The sequence below is a fragment of the Bombina bombina genome, chromosome 3 (genome assembly GCF_027579735.1).
Source record: "Bombina bombina isolate aBomBom1 chromosome 3, aBomBom1.pri, whole genome shotgun sequence".
NCBI lineage: Eukaryota > Metazoa > Chordata > Amphibia > Anura > Bombinatoridae > Bombina > Bombina bombina.
Window position 1 is genome coordinate 1,083,211,093 of NC_069501.1, and position 17,034 is coordinate 1,083,228,126.

General features: G+C 37.4%; 1 protein-coding gene across 1 annotated transcript in view; it reads right to left on the reverse strand.

Annotated features, from left to right (window-relative positions):
• C3H13orf42 (chromosome 3 C13orf42 homolog) overlaps positions 1 to 17,034 on the reverse strand; it is a 56,130-nt gene that overhangs the window by 19,082 nt on the left and 20,014 nt on the right. The window contains exon 2 of the mRNA XM_053705031.1: positions 5,764 to 5,911. Within this exon, the coding sequence (XP_053561006.1) occupies positions 5,764 to 5,911 (148 nt within the window). The remainder of the gene's footprint in view (positions 1 to 5,763; positions 5,912 to 17,034) is intronic.

The following is a 17,034-nucleotide window of genomic DNA, read 5'->3' on the forward strand; positions in this document are numbered from 1 at the left end:
ATTTATGTAAGAACTTACATGATAAATTAATTTATTTAATGGTGGCCAGAGTCCACGAGACCCACCCATTTTTGGGGGAGTTATGATTTTTTTGTATAAAGCACATCATTTATCCTGTTCCTTTTTTTATGCTTTTACTCCTTATACACCTCACTAATTTGGCTAAACATTAAACTGAGGTATGAGTGAGGTGGGAGGTGTTTTTATAGGTTTGAGGTTTAGGAAACTTTGCCCCATTCTGGTAGGAATGTATATCCCATCAGTAACTAGCTGGTGGACTCTCGCCACCATGAAATAAATTCATTTATCAGGTAAGTTCTTTTTTTGCTGTAAAATATCTCTGAAAATGTGCCTGTTACAGACTCCCTCCAGAGATGCTGCAGTGACCCCATTATACATAAAGTGAATACATTTTATAGGCATAGTACTGAGGTTATTCCCTGCCTTCCTCTCGTTATTGGTTCCACTATGTTCCAATCTATATTTCACTACATTCCAGTGCTGATGTGTTTGCACAGCAACTCTCCTTCAGATACCTTTAGTGAAACCTAGGTTCCAAAATGGCAGCACCCATAATTAGACAACCCTTTAAATATGATTAAAAACTTACACCTAGATTTAGAGTTCTGCGTTAGCCGTCAAAACCAGCGTTAGGGGGTCCTAACGCTGGTTTTGGGCTACCGCTGGTATTTAGAGTTGTGTAGGTAAGGGTCTAACGCTCACTTTCCAGCCGCGACTTTTCCATACTGCAGATCCCCTTACGCCATTTGCGTATCCTATCTTTTCAATGGGATCTTTCTAACGCCGGTATTTAGAGTCTTGGCTGAAGTGAGCGTTAGAAATCTAACGACCAAACTCCAGCCGCAGAGAAAAGCCAGGAGTTAAGAGCTTTCTGGGCTAACGCCGGTTCATAAAGCTCTTAACTACTGTGCTCTAAAGTACACTAACACCCATAAACTACCTATGTACCTCTAAACCGAGGCCCCCCCACATCGCCGCCACTATAATACATTTTTTAACCCCTAATCTGCCGATCGCACACCGCCGCAGCCTACGTTATCCCTATGTACCCCTAATCTGCTGCCCCTAACACCGCTGACCCCTATATTATATTTATTAACCCCTAATCTGCCACCCCCAACATCACTGCCACCTACCTACAATTATTAACCCCTAATCTGCCGACCGGACCTCACCGCTACTATAATAAAGTTATTAACCCCTAATCCGCCTCACTCCCGCCTCAAAAACCCTATAATAAATAATATTAACCCCTAATCTGCCCTCCCTAACATCGCCGACACCTAACTTCAAGTATTAACCCCTAATCTGCCGACCGGACCTCGCCGCTACTCTAATAAATGTATTAACCCCTAAAGCTAAGTCTAACCCTAACCCTAACACCCCCTAAATTAAATATAATTTAAATCTAACAAAATAAATTATTTCTTATTAAATAAATTATTCCTATTTAAAGCTAAATACTTACCTGTAAAATAAACCCTAATATAGCTACAATATAAATAATAATTATATTGTAGCTATTTTAGGATTAATATTTATTTTACAGGCAACTTTGTATTTATTTTAACCAGGTACAATAGCTATTAAATAGTTAATAACTATTTAATAGCTACCTAGTTAAAATAATTACAAAATTACCTGTAAAATAAATCCTAACCTAAGTTACAATTAAATGTAGCACTACACTATCAATAAATACATTTAATAAACAACCTACAATTATATACAATTAAACCTAACACTACACTATCAATAAATTAATTACATACAAATATCTACAAATAAATACAATTAAATAAACTAACTAAAGTACAAAAAATAAAAAAAGAACTGTTACAAAAAATAAAAAAAATAATTTACAAACATTATAAAAATATTACAACAATTTTAAGCTAATTACACCTACTCTAAGCCCCCTAATAAAATAACAAAGCCCCCCAAAATAAAAAAAATGCCCTACACTATTCTAAAATAAAAATTGAAAAGCTCTTTTACCTTACCAGCCCTTAAAATGGCCTTTTGCGGGGCATGCCCCAAAGAATTCTGCTCTTTTGCCTGTAAAAAAAAAACATACAATACCCCCCCCCAACATTACAACCCACATACCCCTAATCTAACCCAAACCCCCCTTAAATAAACCTAACACTAAGCCCCTGAAGATCTCCCTACCTTGTCTTCACCACACCGGGTATCACCGATCCGTCCACAAGAGGCTCCGAAGTCTTCATCCAAGCCCAAGCGGGGGCTGAAGAGGTCCATCATCCGGCTGAAGTCTTGATCCAAGCGGGGGCTGAAGAGGTCCATCATCCGGCTGAAGTCTTCTATCAAGCGGCATCTTCAATCTTCTTTCTTCCGGCTCTATCTTCATCCCGCCGATGCAGAACATCCATCCTGGCCGACGACTTCCCGACGAATGACGGTTCCTTTAAGGGACGTTATCCAAGATGGTGTCCCTCGAATTCCGATTGGCTGATAGGATTCTATCAGCCAATCGGAATTAAGGTAGGAAAATTCTGATTGGCTGATGGAATCAGCCAATCAGATTCAAGTTCAATCCGATTGGCTGATTGGATCAGCCAATCAGATTGAGCTCACATTCTATTGGCTGATCGGAAAAGCCAATAGAATGCGAGCTCAATCTGATTGGCTGATCCAATCAGCCAATCGGATTGAACTTGAATCTGATTGGCTGATTACATCAGCCAATCAGAATTTTCCTACCTTAATTCCGATTGGCTGATAGAATCCTATAAGCCAATCGGAATTCAAGGGATGCCATCTTGGATGACGTGCCTTAAAGGAACCGTCATTCGTCGGGAAGTCATCGGCCAGGATGGATGTTCCGCGTCGGAGGGATGAAGATGGAGCCGGAAGAAAGAAGATTGAAGATGCCGTTTGATAGAAGACTTCAGCTGGATGATGGACCTCTTCAGCCCCCGCTTGGATCAAGACTTCAGCCGGATGATGGACCTCTTCAGCCCCCGCTTGGATCAAGACTTCAGCTGGATGATGGACCTCTTCAGCCCCCGCTTGGATCAAGACTTCAGCCGGATGATGGACCTCTTCAGCCCCCACTTGGCCTTGGATGAAGACTTCGGAGCTTCTTGTGGACGGATCGATGATACCCGGCGTGGTGAAGACAAGGTAGGGAGATCTTCAGGGGCTTAGTGTTAGGTTTATTTAAGGGGGGTTTGGGTTAGATTAGGGGTATGTGGGTGGTGGGTTGTAATGTTGGAGGGGTATTGTATGTTTTTTTTACAGGCAAAAGAGCAGAATTATTTGGGGCATGCCCCGCAAAAGACCCTTTTAAGGGCTGGTAAGGTAAAAGAGCTTTTCAATTTTTATTTTAGAATAGGGTAGGGCATTTTTTTATTTTGGGGGGCTTTGATATTTTATTAGGGGGCTTAGAGTAGGTGTAATTAGCTTAAAATTGTAATATTTTTATAATGTTTGTAAATTATTTTTTTATTTTTTGTAACAGTTCTTTTTTTATTTTTTGTACTTTAGTTAGTTTATTTAATTGTATTTATTTGTAGTTATTTGTATGTAATTAATTTATTGATAGTGTAGTGTTAGGTTTAATTGTAGATAATTGTAGGTTGTTTATTAAATTTATTTATTGATAGTGTAGTGTTATGTTTAATTGTAACTTAGGTTAGGATTTATTTTACAGGTAATTTTGTAATTATTTTAACTAGGTAGCTATTAAATAGTTATTAACTATTTAATAGCTATTGTACCTGGTTAAAATTAATACAAAGTTGCCTGTAAAATAAATATTAATCCTAAAATAGCTACAATATAATTATTATTTATATTGTAGCTATATTAGGGTTTATTTTACAGGTAAGTATTTAGCTTTAAATAGGAATAATTTATTTAATAAGAAATATTTTTTTTCGTTAGATTTAAATTATATTTAACTTAGGGGGGTGTTAGGGTTAGGGTTAGACTTAGCTATAGGGGTTAATACATTTATTAGAGTAGCGGCGAGGTCCGGTCGGCAGATTAGGGGTTAATAATTGAAGTTAGGTGTTAGGGAGGGCAGATTAGGGGTTAATAAATATAATATAGGGGTCGGCGGTGTTAGGGGCAGCAGATTAGGGGTACATAGGTATAATGTAGGTTGCGACGGTGTACGGAGCGGCAGATTAGGGGTTAAAAGTGTAATGCAGGGGTCAGCGATAGCGGGGGCGGCAGATTAGGGGTTAATAAGTGTAAGGTTAGGGGTGTTTAGACTCGGGGTTCATGTTAGGGTGTTAGGTGCAGACTTAGGAAGTGTTTCCCCATAGGAAACAATGGGGCTGCGTTAGGAGATGAACCCTGCTTTTTTGCAGGTGTTAGGTTTTTTTTCAGCTCAAACGGCCCCATTGTTTCCTATGGGGGAATCGTGCACGAGCACTTTTTTGAAGTTGGCCGCGTCCGTAAGCACCGCTGGTATTGAGAGTTGCAGTGGCGGTAAATATGCCTCTACGCTCCCTTTTTGGAGCCTAACGCAGCCATTCTGTGAACTCTAAATACCAGCAGTATTTAAAAGGTGCGGGGGGGAAAAAGTACGCGTAGCTAACGCACCCCTTTGGCCGCAGAACTCTAAATCTAGGCGATAGTGACTGGTTAGATCAGAGCACATTTGAATTTTTTTTTGTTATAATACAAGTCTTACATGCTGATATATAGTAGAGATGTGCATTTGTTTTCTGACGAATGCACGTTCGCCACAAAAATCGGACTTTCATTTTGTTTAAAGGAAATGGAAATCCGAATTAATTCAAAAGGAAAATTAATGAAAATACTGTTTTTATTTGTTTACTTTATTTATATTTTTAGTGGTTAATACTTAACCTTTCTATGCTCTCCAGAGCACATTAAGGTAATTATTGTATGTTTTACAAAAACAAATGTCAATGTTTAACAAAAATTCAGTATTCGTTTTGTTTTAAATTAAACGAATACCGAATAGTCCAGCCACCCAATATTCAGGGAATCCAATTTTTCTGAATATTCGGGAACAAAAATTTAATCAGAAACTAAATGTACTTGGCTGCACATCTCTAATTTATAGTGAGTTTAATGTCCCTTTAACATTGCCACTGTTTTTACAATTAAAGGGGCATGAAACCCCAAGTTTTTATTTCATGGTTCAGATAGAGCATGCCATTTTTAACAACTTACCTTTTTACTTTCAAAAGTATACTAAGGTAGATTCAGGAGCTAGCTGCTTATTGGTGGCTGCACATATATATATGGCTCTTGTAATTGGCTCACATCATGTATTTTTACAGCTAATGAAGCAAATTTGATAACAGAAGTGAAATGGAAAGCTGGTTAAAATTGTATGCTCTATCTGAATCATGAAAGAAAAAAAATAGGTTTTATGTCCCTTTAAGAATATAACCAGAAGCAAAATGACTGTGAAATGAAGGGCTGGTAAAGAAAAGAAAATAGGTTTTATATCCATTTAAGAATATAACCAGAAGCAAAATGACTGTGAAATGAAGGGCTGGTAAAGAAAAAAATAGGTTTTATGTCCCTTTAAGAATATAACCAGAAGCAAAATGACTGTGAAATGAAGGGCTGGTAAAGAAAAAAAAATTGGTTTTATGTCCCTTTAAGAATATTACCAGAAGCAAAATGACTGTGAAATGAAGGGCTGGTAAAGAAAAAATGTCAAAAGTAATTTAATACCAACATGATTGTTACTTAATGCACTAAATGTAATTAATAAAAAAGTTTTTATACCATCAAAGTCCACATCTGCATTCCTGATGTCGCTGTTTGGTATCCTTGTACGTTTCTCTGAATCCAATTCAGCAATGATGGAGTCAAAATAAGCTATGGCATCTAAAATATCAGAGTTGGGGAGCGATCTGGTATAGTCTTTAGATACCTGAAAGAATAAATACACACTGTTTAGAAGCACACATTAATGTTATACATACACATTATATTTCAAATATAGTGCAATATAGTACAAATCCCAGGTCAGCCCACTTAAAAAAAAAAAAAAAAAGATTAAGGATATAAATGACAGAAGCATAAACAAGTATTTCATATAAAAGATGGAGTATCCATTATGATTCTCTCTTAGAGCGCAATATACCTGCAGAAACTGAGAAATGAGTTTCATATTGCAGCCGTACCAATCAGAGCCCCATATGAACTTTCTAAGCACCTTGGGGTACACAGCTGTTACCCACCACTAGATGGGTCTCTAGATTTGCAATACAAAGATTGAGAATTGCTCACAACTTGTGCTTTATTGAACTAATAAAACTGCTTTGCTTGGTTGTTTTTTAGCTAAATATCTACGGCTAGATTACACGTGGAGTAGCATTTTGTTGAAAAATTTTCTCCAGCAGTAACCAGACTTGTGCAAAAAGTCGAAAATCATGTACGAGTTTACGCATTCCCCCATAAATGTTAATGGAGAAAAAAAGTTTAAAAAAACCCTAAGACTCCACTCTCTCACGCAAACACTATAACATATCCCGACATGAAATTATGCATATTTAATATTCCAATGTTATTTACACAACAGAAAATGTTTAAATTATTCATAATAAAAATGTTTTTTTAAACAAATATATATATATATATATATATATATATATATATATATATATATATATATATACCTGTATAGATGATTATATATAGGTATAGCTATATACAGACATATATAGGAATATCTATTTAAAAATACTTAAAACATATTCTGCTATGTGCAAATGCACAGTATAACACTTTATTAAATATGAATATTGCATAAATATGCTTTAATATGTTTCATCTACTTAAAGGGATACTGAACCCACATTTTTTCTTTCTTGATCAAGGTAGCTCATGCAATTTTAAGCAACTTTCTAATTTACTCCTATTATCCATTATTCTTCGTTCTCTTAGTATCTTTATTTGAAAAAGCAGGAATGTAAAGCTTACAAGCCAGCCCATCTTTGGTTCAGCACCTGGGTAGCACTTGCTGATTAGACAGCTACAATTAGCTACCAATCAGCAAGCGCTACCCAGGTGCTTAAAGGAATGGTAAATTTTATTATTAATGAAATTTGCAAAATATTTATTTCATGTTTTATAAGCAATTTGCATATTTTTTTTAATTTTTATTTTTTACATTATTATATATTCATTTTTGTATACTACAATTCCTGTCAATCACTTCATTGGCTTCTCAACACTTTATAAACATGTACAGCAGTGCCACCTGCTGTGCAATTACTAGTATAGCTATTTCCCTAATTGTATTACCTCTATTCCTCTTGAAACTTGTCCTTTCAAATAGTAATGTGATGTGTACAGCAGTCCTGCCCGCTATATACATCACTGTCATCATACCTGCACTTTCACTATTTTATATTTCCCTTTTCCCTCTTCACATTTTGAGTCTCATATACTAAAGTGATGTGTACTGCAGTCCTGCCTGCTATACACATCACTGTCATCATACCTGCGTTTTCATGACAAAACAACGCTTTCTATGTTCTAACTTTTTTTCCTTCATTAGATTGACGTGTACAGCAGTCCCGCCCGCTGTACACGTCACTGTTATGTGTGTAGCTTTTTTTTATAGCATAATAGCAGTGGAACCTTTATCATTCAATTGTGTGCTCTGCTTTTTATTATCTAAGCACATCAGCTCTTGTCTAAAATGACTTGAGCTTTTAGGACCAACTAAACACCTGTTACTACACAGGAGAGATCAAGCTCCCCTAGTAACAGGTTTTCACAAGCCCCTTATATTTCTATCCGGTCTGCTAAGTGAACAGATGACAATTTTACTTGCTTTCATATTGTAAAAATTATATATATATATATATATATATATATATATATATATATATATATATATCTATATATATATATATATATATATATATATATATATATATATATATATATATATATATATATATATATATACAGGGAGTGCAGAATTATTAGGCAAATTAGTATTTTGACCACATCATCCTCTTTATGCATGTTGTCTTACTCCAAGCTGTATAGGCTCGAAAGCCTACTACCAATTAAGCATATTAGGTGGTGTGCATCTCTGTAATGAGAAGGAGTGTGGTCTAATGACATCAACACCCTATATCAGGTGTGCATAATTATTAGGCAACTTCCTTTCCTTTGGCAAAATGGGTCAAAAGAAGACTTGACAGGCTCAGAAAAGTGAAAAATAGTGAGATATCTTGCAGAGGGATGCAGCACTCTTAAAATTGCAAAGCTTCTGAAGCGTGATTATCGAACAATCAAGCGTTTCATTCAAAATAGTCAACAGGGTCGCAAGAAGCGTGTGGAAAAACCAAGGCGCAAAATAACTGCCCATGAACTGAGAAAAGTCAAGCGTGCAGCTGCCAAGATGCCACTTGCCACCAGTTTGGCCATATTTCAGAGCTGCAACATCACTGGAGTGCCCAAAAGCACAAGGTGTGCAATACTCAGAGACATGGCCAAGGTAAGAAAGGCTGAAAGACGACCACCACTGAACAAGACACACAAGCTGAAACGTCAAGACTGGGCCAAGAAATATCTCAAGACTGATTTTTCTAAGGTTTTATGGACTGATGAAATGAGAGTGAGTCTTGATGGGCCAGATGGATGGGCCCATGGCTGGATTGGTAAAGGGCAGAGAGCTCCAGTCCGACTCAGACGCCAGCAAGGTGGAGGTGGAGTACTGGTTTGGGCTGGTATCATCAAAGATGAGCTTGTGGGGCCTTTTCGGGTTGAGGATGGAGTCAAGCTCAACTCCCAGTTTCTGGAAGACACCTTCTTCAAGCAGTGGTACAGGAAGAAGTCTGCATCCTTCAAGAAAAACATGATTTTCATGCAGGACAATGCTCCATCACACGCGTCCAAGTACTCCACAGCGTGGCTGGCAAGAAAGGGTATAAAAGAAGAAAATCTAATGACATGGCCGCCTTTTTCACCTGATCTGAACCCCATTGAGAACCTGTGGTCCATCATCAAATGTGAGATTTACAAGGAGGGAAAACAGTACACCTCTCTGAACAGTGTCTGGGAGGCTGTGGTTGCTGCTGCACGCAATGTTGATGGTGAACAGATCAAAACACTGACAGAATCCATGGATGGCAGGCTTTTGAGTGTCCTTGCAAAGAAAGGTGGCTATATTGGTCACTGATTTGTTTTTGTTTTGTTTTTGAATGTCAGAAATGTATATTTGTGAATGTTGAGATGTTATATTGGTTTCACTGGTAAAAATAAATAATTGAAATGGGTATATATTTGTTTTTTGTTAAGTTGCCTTATAATTATGCACAGTAATAGTCACCTGCACACACAGATATCCCCCTAAAATAGCTATAACTAAAAACAAACTAAAAACTACTTCCAAAACTATTCAGCTTTGATATTAATGAGTTTTTTGGGTTCATTGAGAACATGGTTGTTGTTCAATAATAAAATTAATCCTCAAAAATACAACTTGCCTAATAATTCTGCACTCCCTGTATATATATATATATATATACACACACACAGGTAGCCCTCAGTTTACGCCGGGGTTAGGTTCCAGAAGGAATGGTTGTTAATCAAAATCGTTGTAAATTGAAACCCAGTTTATAATGTAAGTCAATGGGAAGTGAGGGAGTTAGGTTCCAGGCCCCTCTCAAAATTGTCATAAGTAACATCTAATACATTATATTTAAAGCTTTGAAATGAAGACTTTAAATGCTAAACAGCATTATAAACCTAATAATATAGATTGTATCATCATCAAACTAAGTTTAATGAACAAAAACATTTGCTAAACAGCACTTAATAAAATAATTACACAACAATTATATCATCATCAAACTAAGTTTAATGAACAAAAACGTTTTTTTACTTGCATTTTTCTGCAAACAGTTCTCTGCATTGTTAGCATGTTCGATAATATTGGGACTGCACCTATTCTATGCATTTCAATCTGCAGTGATTAATAGGCAGTTAGGCACCCTCACCTCAAGCAGCTGGACAGGAAGATATATGGAAAGTGGCTGCTAGATCTTGTTGCTTGATAGGTCTGTTCTGCTCTGTGTACACAGATCAGTTTCAGTCTGCTAAGCTAACATAACTTTGCTGCAACACAAGCGGACAGCTCCACATACTGGCTATTTTAATTAGTGCACTGCTTTCCAATGCTTTTCAATAGCAGTCACATGACTGAAAAAAAAGGTTGTTAATCTGAAACGGCGCAAATTGAACCGGCATAAACCGAGGGCCACCTGTATATGTGTGTGTGATGATGTGCTGATTCAACTTACTTGACTTTATTGCTTATGTAATGTTCTTTAGGTATAAGTCAGTAGAATACACGTTCTGCAAGTAAACAGAGAATCTTCTAATCATCTGTTCACTTAGCAGATCGGATAGAAATATAACGGGGCTTGTGAAAACCTGTTACTAGGGGAGCTTGATCGCTCCTGTGTAGTAACAGGTGTTTAGTTGGTCATAAAAGTTTAAGTCATTTTAGACAAGAGCTGATTGGAGGTATGTGCTTAGATAATAAAAAACAGAGCACATGATTGAATGATAAAGGTTTCACTGCTATTATGCTATAAAAAAAAAAGCTACACACATAACAGTGACGTGTACAGTGGGCGGGACTGATGTACACGTCAATCTTCTTGAAGGAGCAATCAGATTGGAGGAGAAGTGAGTAAAAGCATCCACTAGTTGAACACGTTCTTCCTTGTGACGTGTACAGCGGGCGAGACTGCTGTACACGTCAATCAACTGAAGATAAAAAAAAAAGGAGGAAGGAAGCATTCAAGTGTCTGAACGCGCGGCTCGGATCCTATTGACGTGTACAGTGGGCGGGACTGCTGTACACGTCAATCTCATGAAGGAAAAAAGTTAGAACATAGAAAGCGTTGTTTTCTCATGAAAACGCAGGTATGATGACAGTGATGTGTATAGCAGGCAGGACTGCAGTACACATCACTTTAGTATATGAAACTCAAAATGTGAAGAGGGAAAGGGGAAATATAAAATAATGAAAGTGCAGGTATGATCCTAGTGATGTGTATAGCAGGCAGGACTGCTGTACACATTTATAGAATCATTGGTAATAAAATTTGTAAGTAAAATGTAAAAAAAAAAAGTAATTACAAAAAGATATAAAGAGAGCAAAAGAGAGGGAGAGAAACAGCAAAAGAGAGGGGGAGGGAGAGCAAAAGAAAGGGGAGAGAGAGATCAAAAGAGGGGAGAAAGAGAGAGGGGGGAAAGAGAGAGAGGGGGAGAGAGAGAGAGAGGGGGGGGAGAAAGAGAGAGGGGGGAGAGAGAGGGGGGAGGATAGAGAGAGAAGGGGGAGGGAGCGAGAGAGAGGAGGGAGGGAGCGAGAGAGAGGGGGGAGGGAGAGAGAGAGAGGGGGAGGGAGAGAGAGAGAGAGAGAGGGAGAGAGAGAGAGGGGGAGAGAGAGAGTGCAAAAGGGGGGGGAGAGAGAGAGCGCAAAAGAGGGGGGAGAGAGAGCGCAAAAGAGAGGGGGGAGAGAGAGAGCTCAAAAGAGAGGGGGGGAGAGAGCTCAAAAGAGAGGGGGGAGAGAAAGCGCAAAAGAGAGGGGGGAGAGAGAGAGAGCAAAAGAGAGGGGGAGGGAGAGAGTGCAAGGGGTGGGACCGCTGTACCCTGCAAAAAATGGCCCGTGTGAACGGGCTTTAGGACTAGTCTATAAGATATTAGATGAATAAAAAGAATGTATTTAAAAGAAGTAATAAAAAAAGAAGAGGGTTTTATAACAAATATGGCATGAGCATTCATTTTTTAAAAAGTTATATGGAAGAGTTTACCATCCCTTTAACAAAAGATGGGCCGGCTCGTAAGCTTTACATTTCTACTTTTTCTAAAAAGATACCAAATTGATAATATGAGTAAATTAGAAAGTTGCTTAAAATGGCATTCTCTGTCTGAATCATGAAAGAAAAAACATGTGTTCTTATCCCTTTAATAAAAATTGGCAAAAACAAAGTTGTAATGTCAATATTCAATAATTTAAACATAAAAGTCAGCAGAGCTTTTTGTTTGGAAACATTGTTGCAATATAAACCCATTTTTGACAAGTTATCACCAACCTAGTACACAAGTGTGCAGTTAAAGGGACATTCCAGTCAAAATTTAACTGCACATAGATTTATTACATATTTGAATAGAAACATAATTGCAATATACAAGTATTGGCAAAAATGCTTCTAGTAAAAGTTATCACTGTTTTAGTGTTAACATTTTTCTCTGCACGTGCATGTGAAGCATAGCTAGATACTGTCAGTGCACCAGCATTATAAATACTGCAGCTGCTCAGAGCACCAGTGGGGCTGTATCATGTCAGCAATTAACAGATTGAGTCATTACCAGATGGTAAGCACCTTACGCTCTCTGAGCAAGTGTTGTGTTTAAAATGCTGGTACATGGTGCATACTTAAATACACTTTTGAAACAGCTATAGCTTTTATTAGAAGCATTTTTGCTAATGCATGTATATTACAAAATTGCTTCTGTTCAATACCGAAATGCACCCATGTGGTTTCCAATTTTGGCTGGAATATCCCTTTAACAGCAGACATTTTACATGCACACTCTCACAGGCACTGGTAAAGTGTCATATGAATGGAATTCTGGATCATGCACGAGGTTAGGGTTGCCATCTCAACTAGGTTTTCCTGGACACTTATCAGTTACACATGCTGCATGGTGTGCAGAGGGTAACATACACTGAGCAATTGGACCGCACATAAGTAGTGACCCTGGACAGCAATATTCATGTTCCTCCCTGCACACCCTGCAGCATGTGTAACTCATAAGTGTCCAGCCTATTGCCACATGCAAATAAAAAATGATCACAGCGCTGCTAACTGTTTTTTGGCTGTTCCGATCAGCCAATAGAATGCGAGCTCAATCTGATTGGCTGATTGGATCAGCCAATCGGATTGAACTTGAATCTGATTGGCTGATTCAATCAGCCAATCAGATTTTTCCTACCTTAATTCCGATTGGCTGATAGAATCCTATCAGCCAATCGGAATTGAAGGGACGCCATCTTGGATGACGTCCCTTAAAGGAGCCTTCATTCGTCGGTAGTCCGTCGGGAAAGAAGGATGTTCCGCGTCGGCGGGATGAAGATTGAAGACCCCGCTTGGAAGTTGACATCGCCTGGATAGAAGACTTCTTCAGCGCCTCTTGGAAGATGACATCGCCCGGATGGAAGACTTCTTCAGCGCCGCTTGGAGGATCATTTCATCGGATGGAAGATTTCTTCAGCGCCACTTGGAGGATAACTTCTGCCGCTCCGGGTCTCCTCTTCTGTTCCATCGCTGCTCGACTGAGTGAAGACGACTCAAGGTAGGATGATCTTCAGGGGATTAGTGTTAGGTTATTTTAAGGGGGTTTTTGGTTAGATTAGGGGTATGTGGGTGGTGGGTTTTAATGTTGGGGGGGTTGTATTTTTCTTTTACAGGCAAAAGAGCTGAATTCTTTGGGGCATGCCCCACAAATGGTCCTTTTAAGGGCTGGTAAGGTAAAAGAGCTTTGAACTTTTTTTAATTTAGAATAGGGTAGGGCATTTTTTTTATTTGGGGGGTTTGTTATTTTATTAGGGGGCTTAGATTAGGTGTAAGTAGCTTAAAATTGTTGTAATATTTTTTAAATGTTTGTAACCTATTTTTAGCTTTTTTTTTGTACTTTAGTTAGTTTATGTAATTGTATTTAATTGTAGTTATTTGTAGTTAATTTATTTAATTTATTTAATGATAGTGTAGTGTTAGGTTTAATTGTAACTTAGGTTAGGATTTATTTTACAGGTAATTTTGTATTTCTTTTAGCTAGGTAGTTATTAAATAGTTAATAACTATTTAATAACTATTCTAACTAGCTAAAATAAATACAAAGTTACCTGTAAAATAAATATGATTCCTAAAATGGCTACAATGTAATTATTAATTACATTGTAGCTATCTTAGGGTTTATTTTACAGGTAAGTATTTAGTTTTAAATAGGAATAATTTATTAAAGTATAGTGTAGTGTTAGGTGTAATTGTAACTTAGGTTAGTTTTTATTTTACAGGTAAATTTCTCTTTATTTTAGCTAGGTAAGCTATTAAATAGTTAATAACTATTTAATAGCTATTGTACCTAGTTAAAATAAATTGAAAGATGCCTGTAAAATAAAAATAAATCCTAAGATAGCTACAATATAATTATTATTTATATTGTAGCTATATTAGGGTTTATTTTAAAGGTAAGTATTTAGTTTTAAATAGGATTAATTTAGTTCATAATAGAAATATTATTTAGATTTATATTAATATTTAAGTTAGGGGGGTGTTAGGGTTAGTGTTAGACTTAGGTTTAGGGGTTAATAAATTTATTTCAGTGGCGGCGGTGTAGTGGGGGCAGGATAGGGGTTAATAAATGTATTATAGGTGGCGACGGTGTAGGGGGGCAGATTAGGGGTTAATAAATTTAATATAGGTTGCGGCATGGTCCAGGAGCGGCGGTTTAGAGGTTAATACATATATTATAGTTGCGGTGGGCTCCGGGAGCGGCGGTTTAGGGGTTAATACATATATTATAGTTGCAGTGGGCTCCGGGAGTGGCGGTTTAGGGGTTAATATGTATAGAGTAGCTTGCGGTGGGCTTCGGGAGCGGCGGTTTAGGGGTTAATAACTTTATTTAGTTGCGGTGGTGTAGGGGGGACAGATTAGTGGTGTTTAGACTCGGGGTACATGTTAGGGTGTTAGGTGCAGACATCCCCATAGGAATCAATGGGATGTCTGGCAGCAGCGAACTTGTACTTTCGCTATGGTCAAACTCCCATTGATTCTTATGCGATCCGCTGCCTCCAGGGTGGCGGTTTGAAAACCTGGTACACTGGGCCGGAAAAGTGCCGAGCGTACCTGCTAGTTTTTTGATAACTAGCAAAAGTAGTCAGTTTGTGCCGCACTTGTGTGCGGAACATCTGGAGTGACGTAAGAATCGATCTGTGTCAGACTGAGTCCGGCGGATCGAAGTTTACGTCACAAAATTCTACTTTTGCCGGTCTCTAGCCTTTCATAACTAAGGCAAATCAGCCTCGCCACAAATACGTTGCGGAATTCCAGCGTATTTGAGGTTGACGGCTTGATAACTAGGCCCCATGGTCTATTAGACAGAAGCAGAAGAAAATATACATAATCTAAAAAGTACATTTCAAATAAAATATATTCTTCTAGGGCATCATACCTATATCCCTAATCCATATAGTCTGTAGTGTACCAAAATGTATAAAGGAAGCAAAGAAAGACAAAAAAAAAAAAACAGATCACAGGTCAAAATCATTGTGAACAGATTTAAAATAATAACGCTCTATTCTTTTGGATCAGCCAAAACAAAATAAAAGAAATATAGGTTTACTCTAAACCCATATTTTTACAAAAATCTTGGTCTTCTTGGACATTTTTTAAAACTGTTATATCTCCGTTTTTTGTTACAATTGATTTTGCTGGGTATACCAGTCTGGCATTAATTTTAGCTTCAATTAACCTGGCGCAATAGGGGGACATTTCCCTTCTCTCGGTGGAAGTTTCCACCGAGAAATCTTGAAATAGATACATTTTTTCTTGCTGTATCCTTAAGGGAATGTTCCTCCTATAGCTCCTAAGATAACTTTAGGATTGATAGAAAAGAATACCACAGAAGTAATAAATTCTCTAACTCCAATTATTCATGTAGATGTAGGATTACTCTATCTATTAAAATGTTCCATATCATTCATACTTTAAATCTTTATTCTTACAACTAGGAACAAACATTGTTCTCTGAGGAAGCGTTCTGTGAAACGCGCGTCAGGGGTCCAGCAGGAGAAGCTAGTTCTCTCCTGTCTGTCGCTTTTTAAACTGCTTACCCAAGTTAAAAAAGAACCATTGTCTTTATGAATGTTTGTTGATTCCTGGTGCCTACTATTTACCTTAATATATAAAACTTAAAAGTAATTCAGCCCTCGGATTGTAAGGGCTTAGCTTATCTTACATTATTTTGTTGTGGGCATCAGGATAAATATACACATTATTGCTTATCATATTAATCCTATTTGACTGGGTTTAAGTGTTTTTAACTCTTTCAGGCTACTACTGTGTGAATGTTTGTTCCTAGTTGTAAGAATAAAGATTTAAAGTATGAATGATATGGAACATTTTAATAGATAGAGTAATCCTACATCTACATGAATAATTGGAGTTAGAGAATTTATTAATTCTGTGGTATTCTTTTCTATCAATCCTAAATGTATCTCTTTGTACAATTAGTATTCCTAGTTGTTTAGCTCTGTTCTCTAAGAATCCACAATAGATACGTATCTTAACTGTTATAAGTAACTACAAAGTACTGGTATATTACATACCCTTTTTGATTTATATAATAGGTACAATATCTATCATTTACTAACTCCTACCAATCCCCCATTTCATTGCAAATCCTAAGATGAAAGTTCAGAACCAAGCTATAACTGGCCTTGGTCTAATTGTTCCATTTGAGTTTTTCCGTATAGGGCCTATTCTATGAACCCTCTCTACTTGAATAGGGTGAGTGGATGTTGTTATGTTAAGTAAGTTTGGGAGGGTGTCTGTAATAAAATACATTAAGTTTTGGTATTCTGTGGTCTCTGGTACCCCAATAATTCTTATGTTATTTCGCCTGGAGTGATCCTCCAGGTCTTACAGTCTTTTTGAAAATTTAGTGAAGCTTTAATGTGTTGTGAGTCAGTGTGTTCAAGATGACAAATCCTGTCTTCTAAGTCAGAGACCCGGGTTTCTAACTCATTCATCCTTATGGTGAATTGTCTAATTTCATTTGTCAGTGTGTTGATCTCTTGCTTAATCTCTATTTTAAGAGATTCTAGTTGGGTTGAGATAGCTTTGGTTATTTGTGTCACTATATCAGCAATTCCAACATTAGTAAGATTTATATCAGACTGCTCTTGGAGTTGGTCTAGATTTATCTCTGTTTGTTTAACATTTTTTTTTCTCTCTG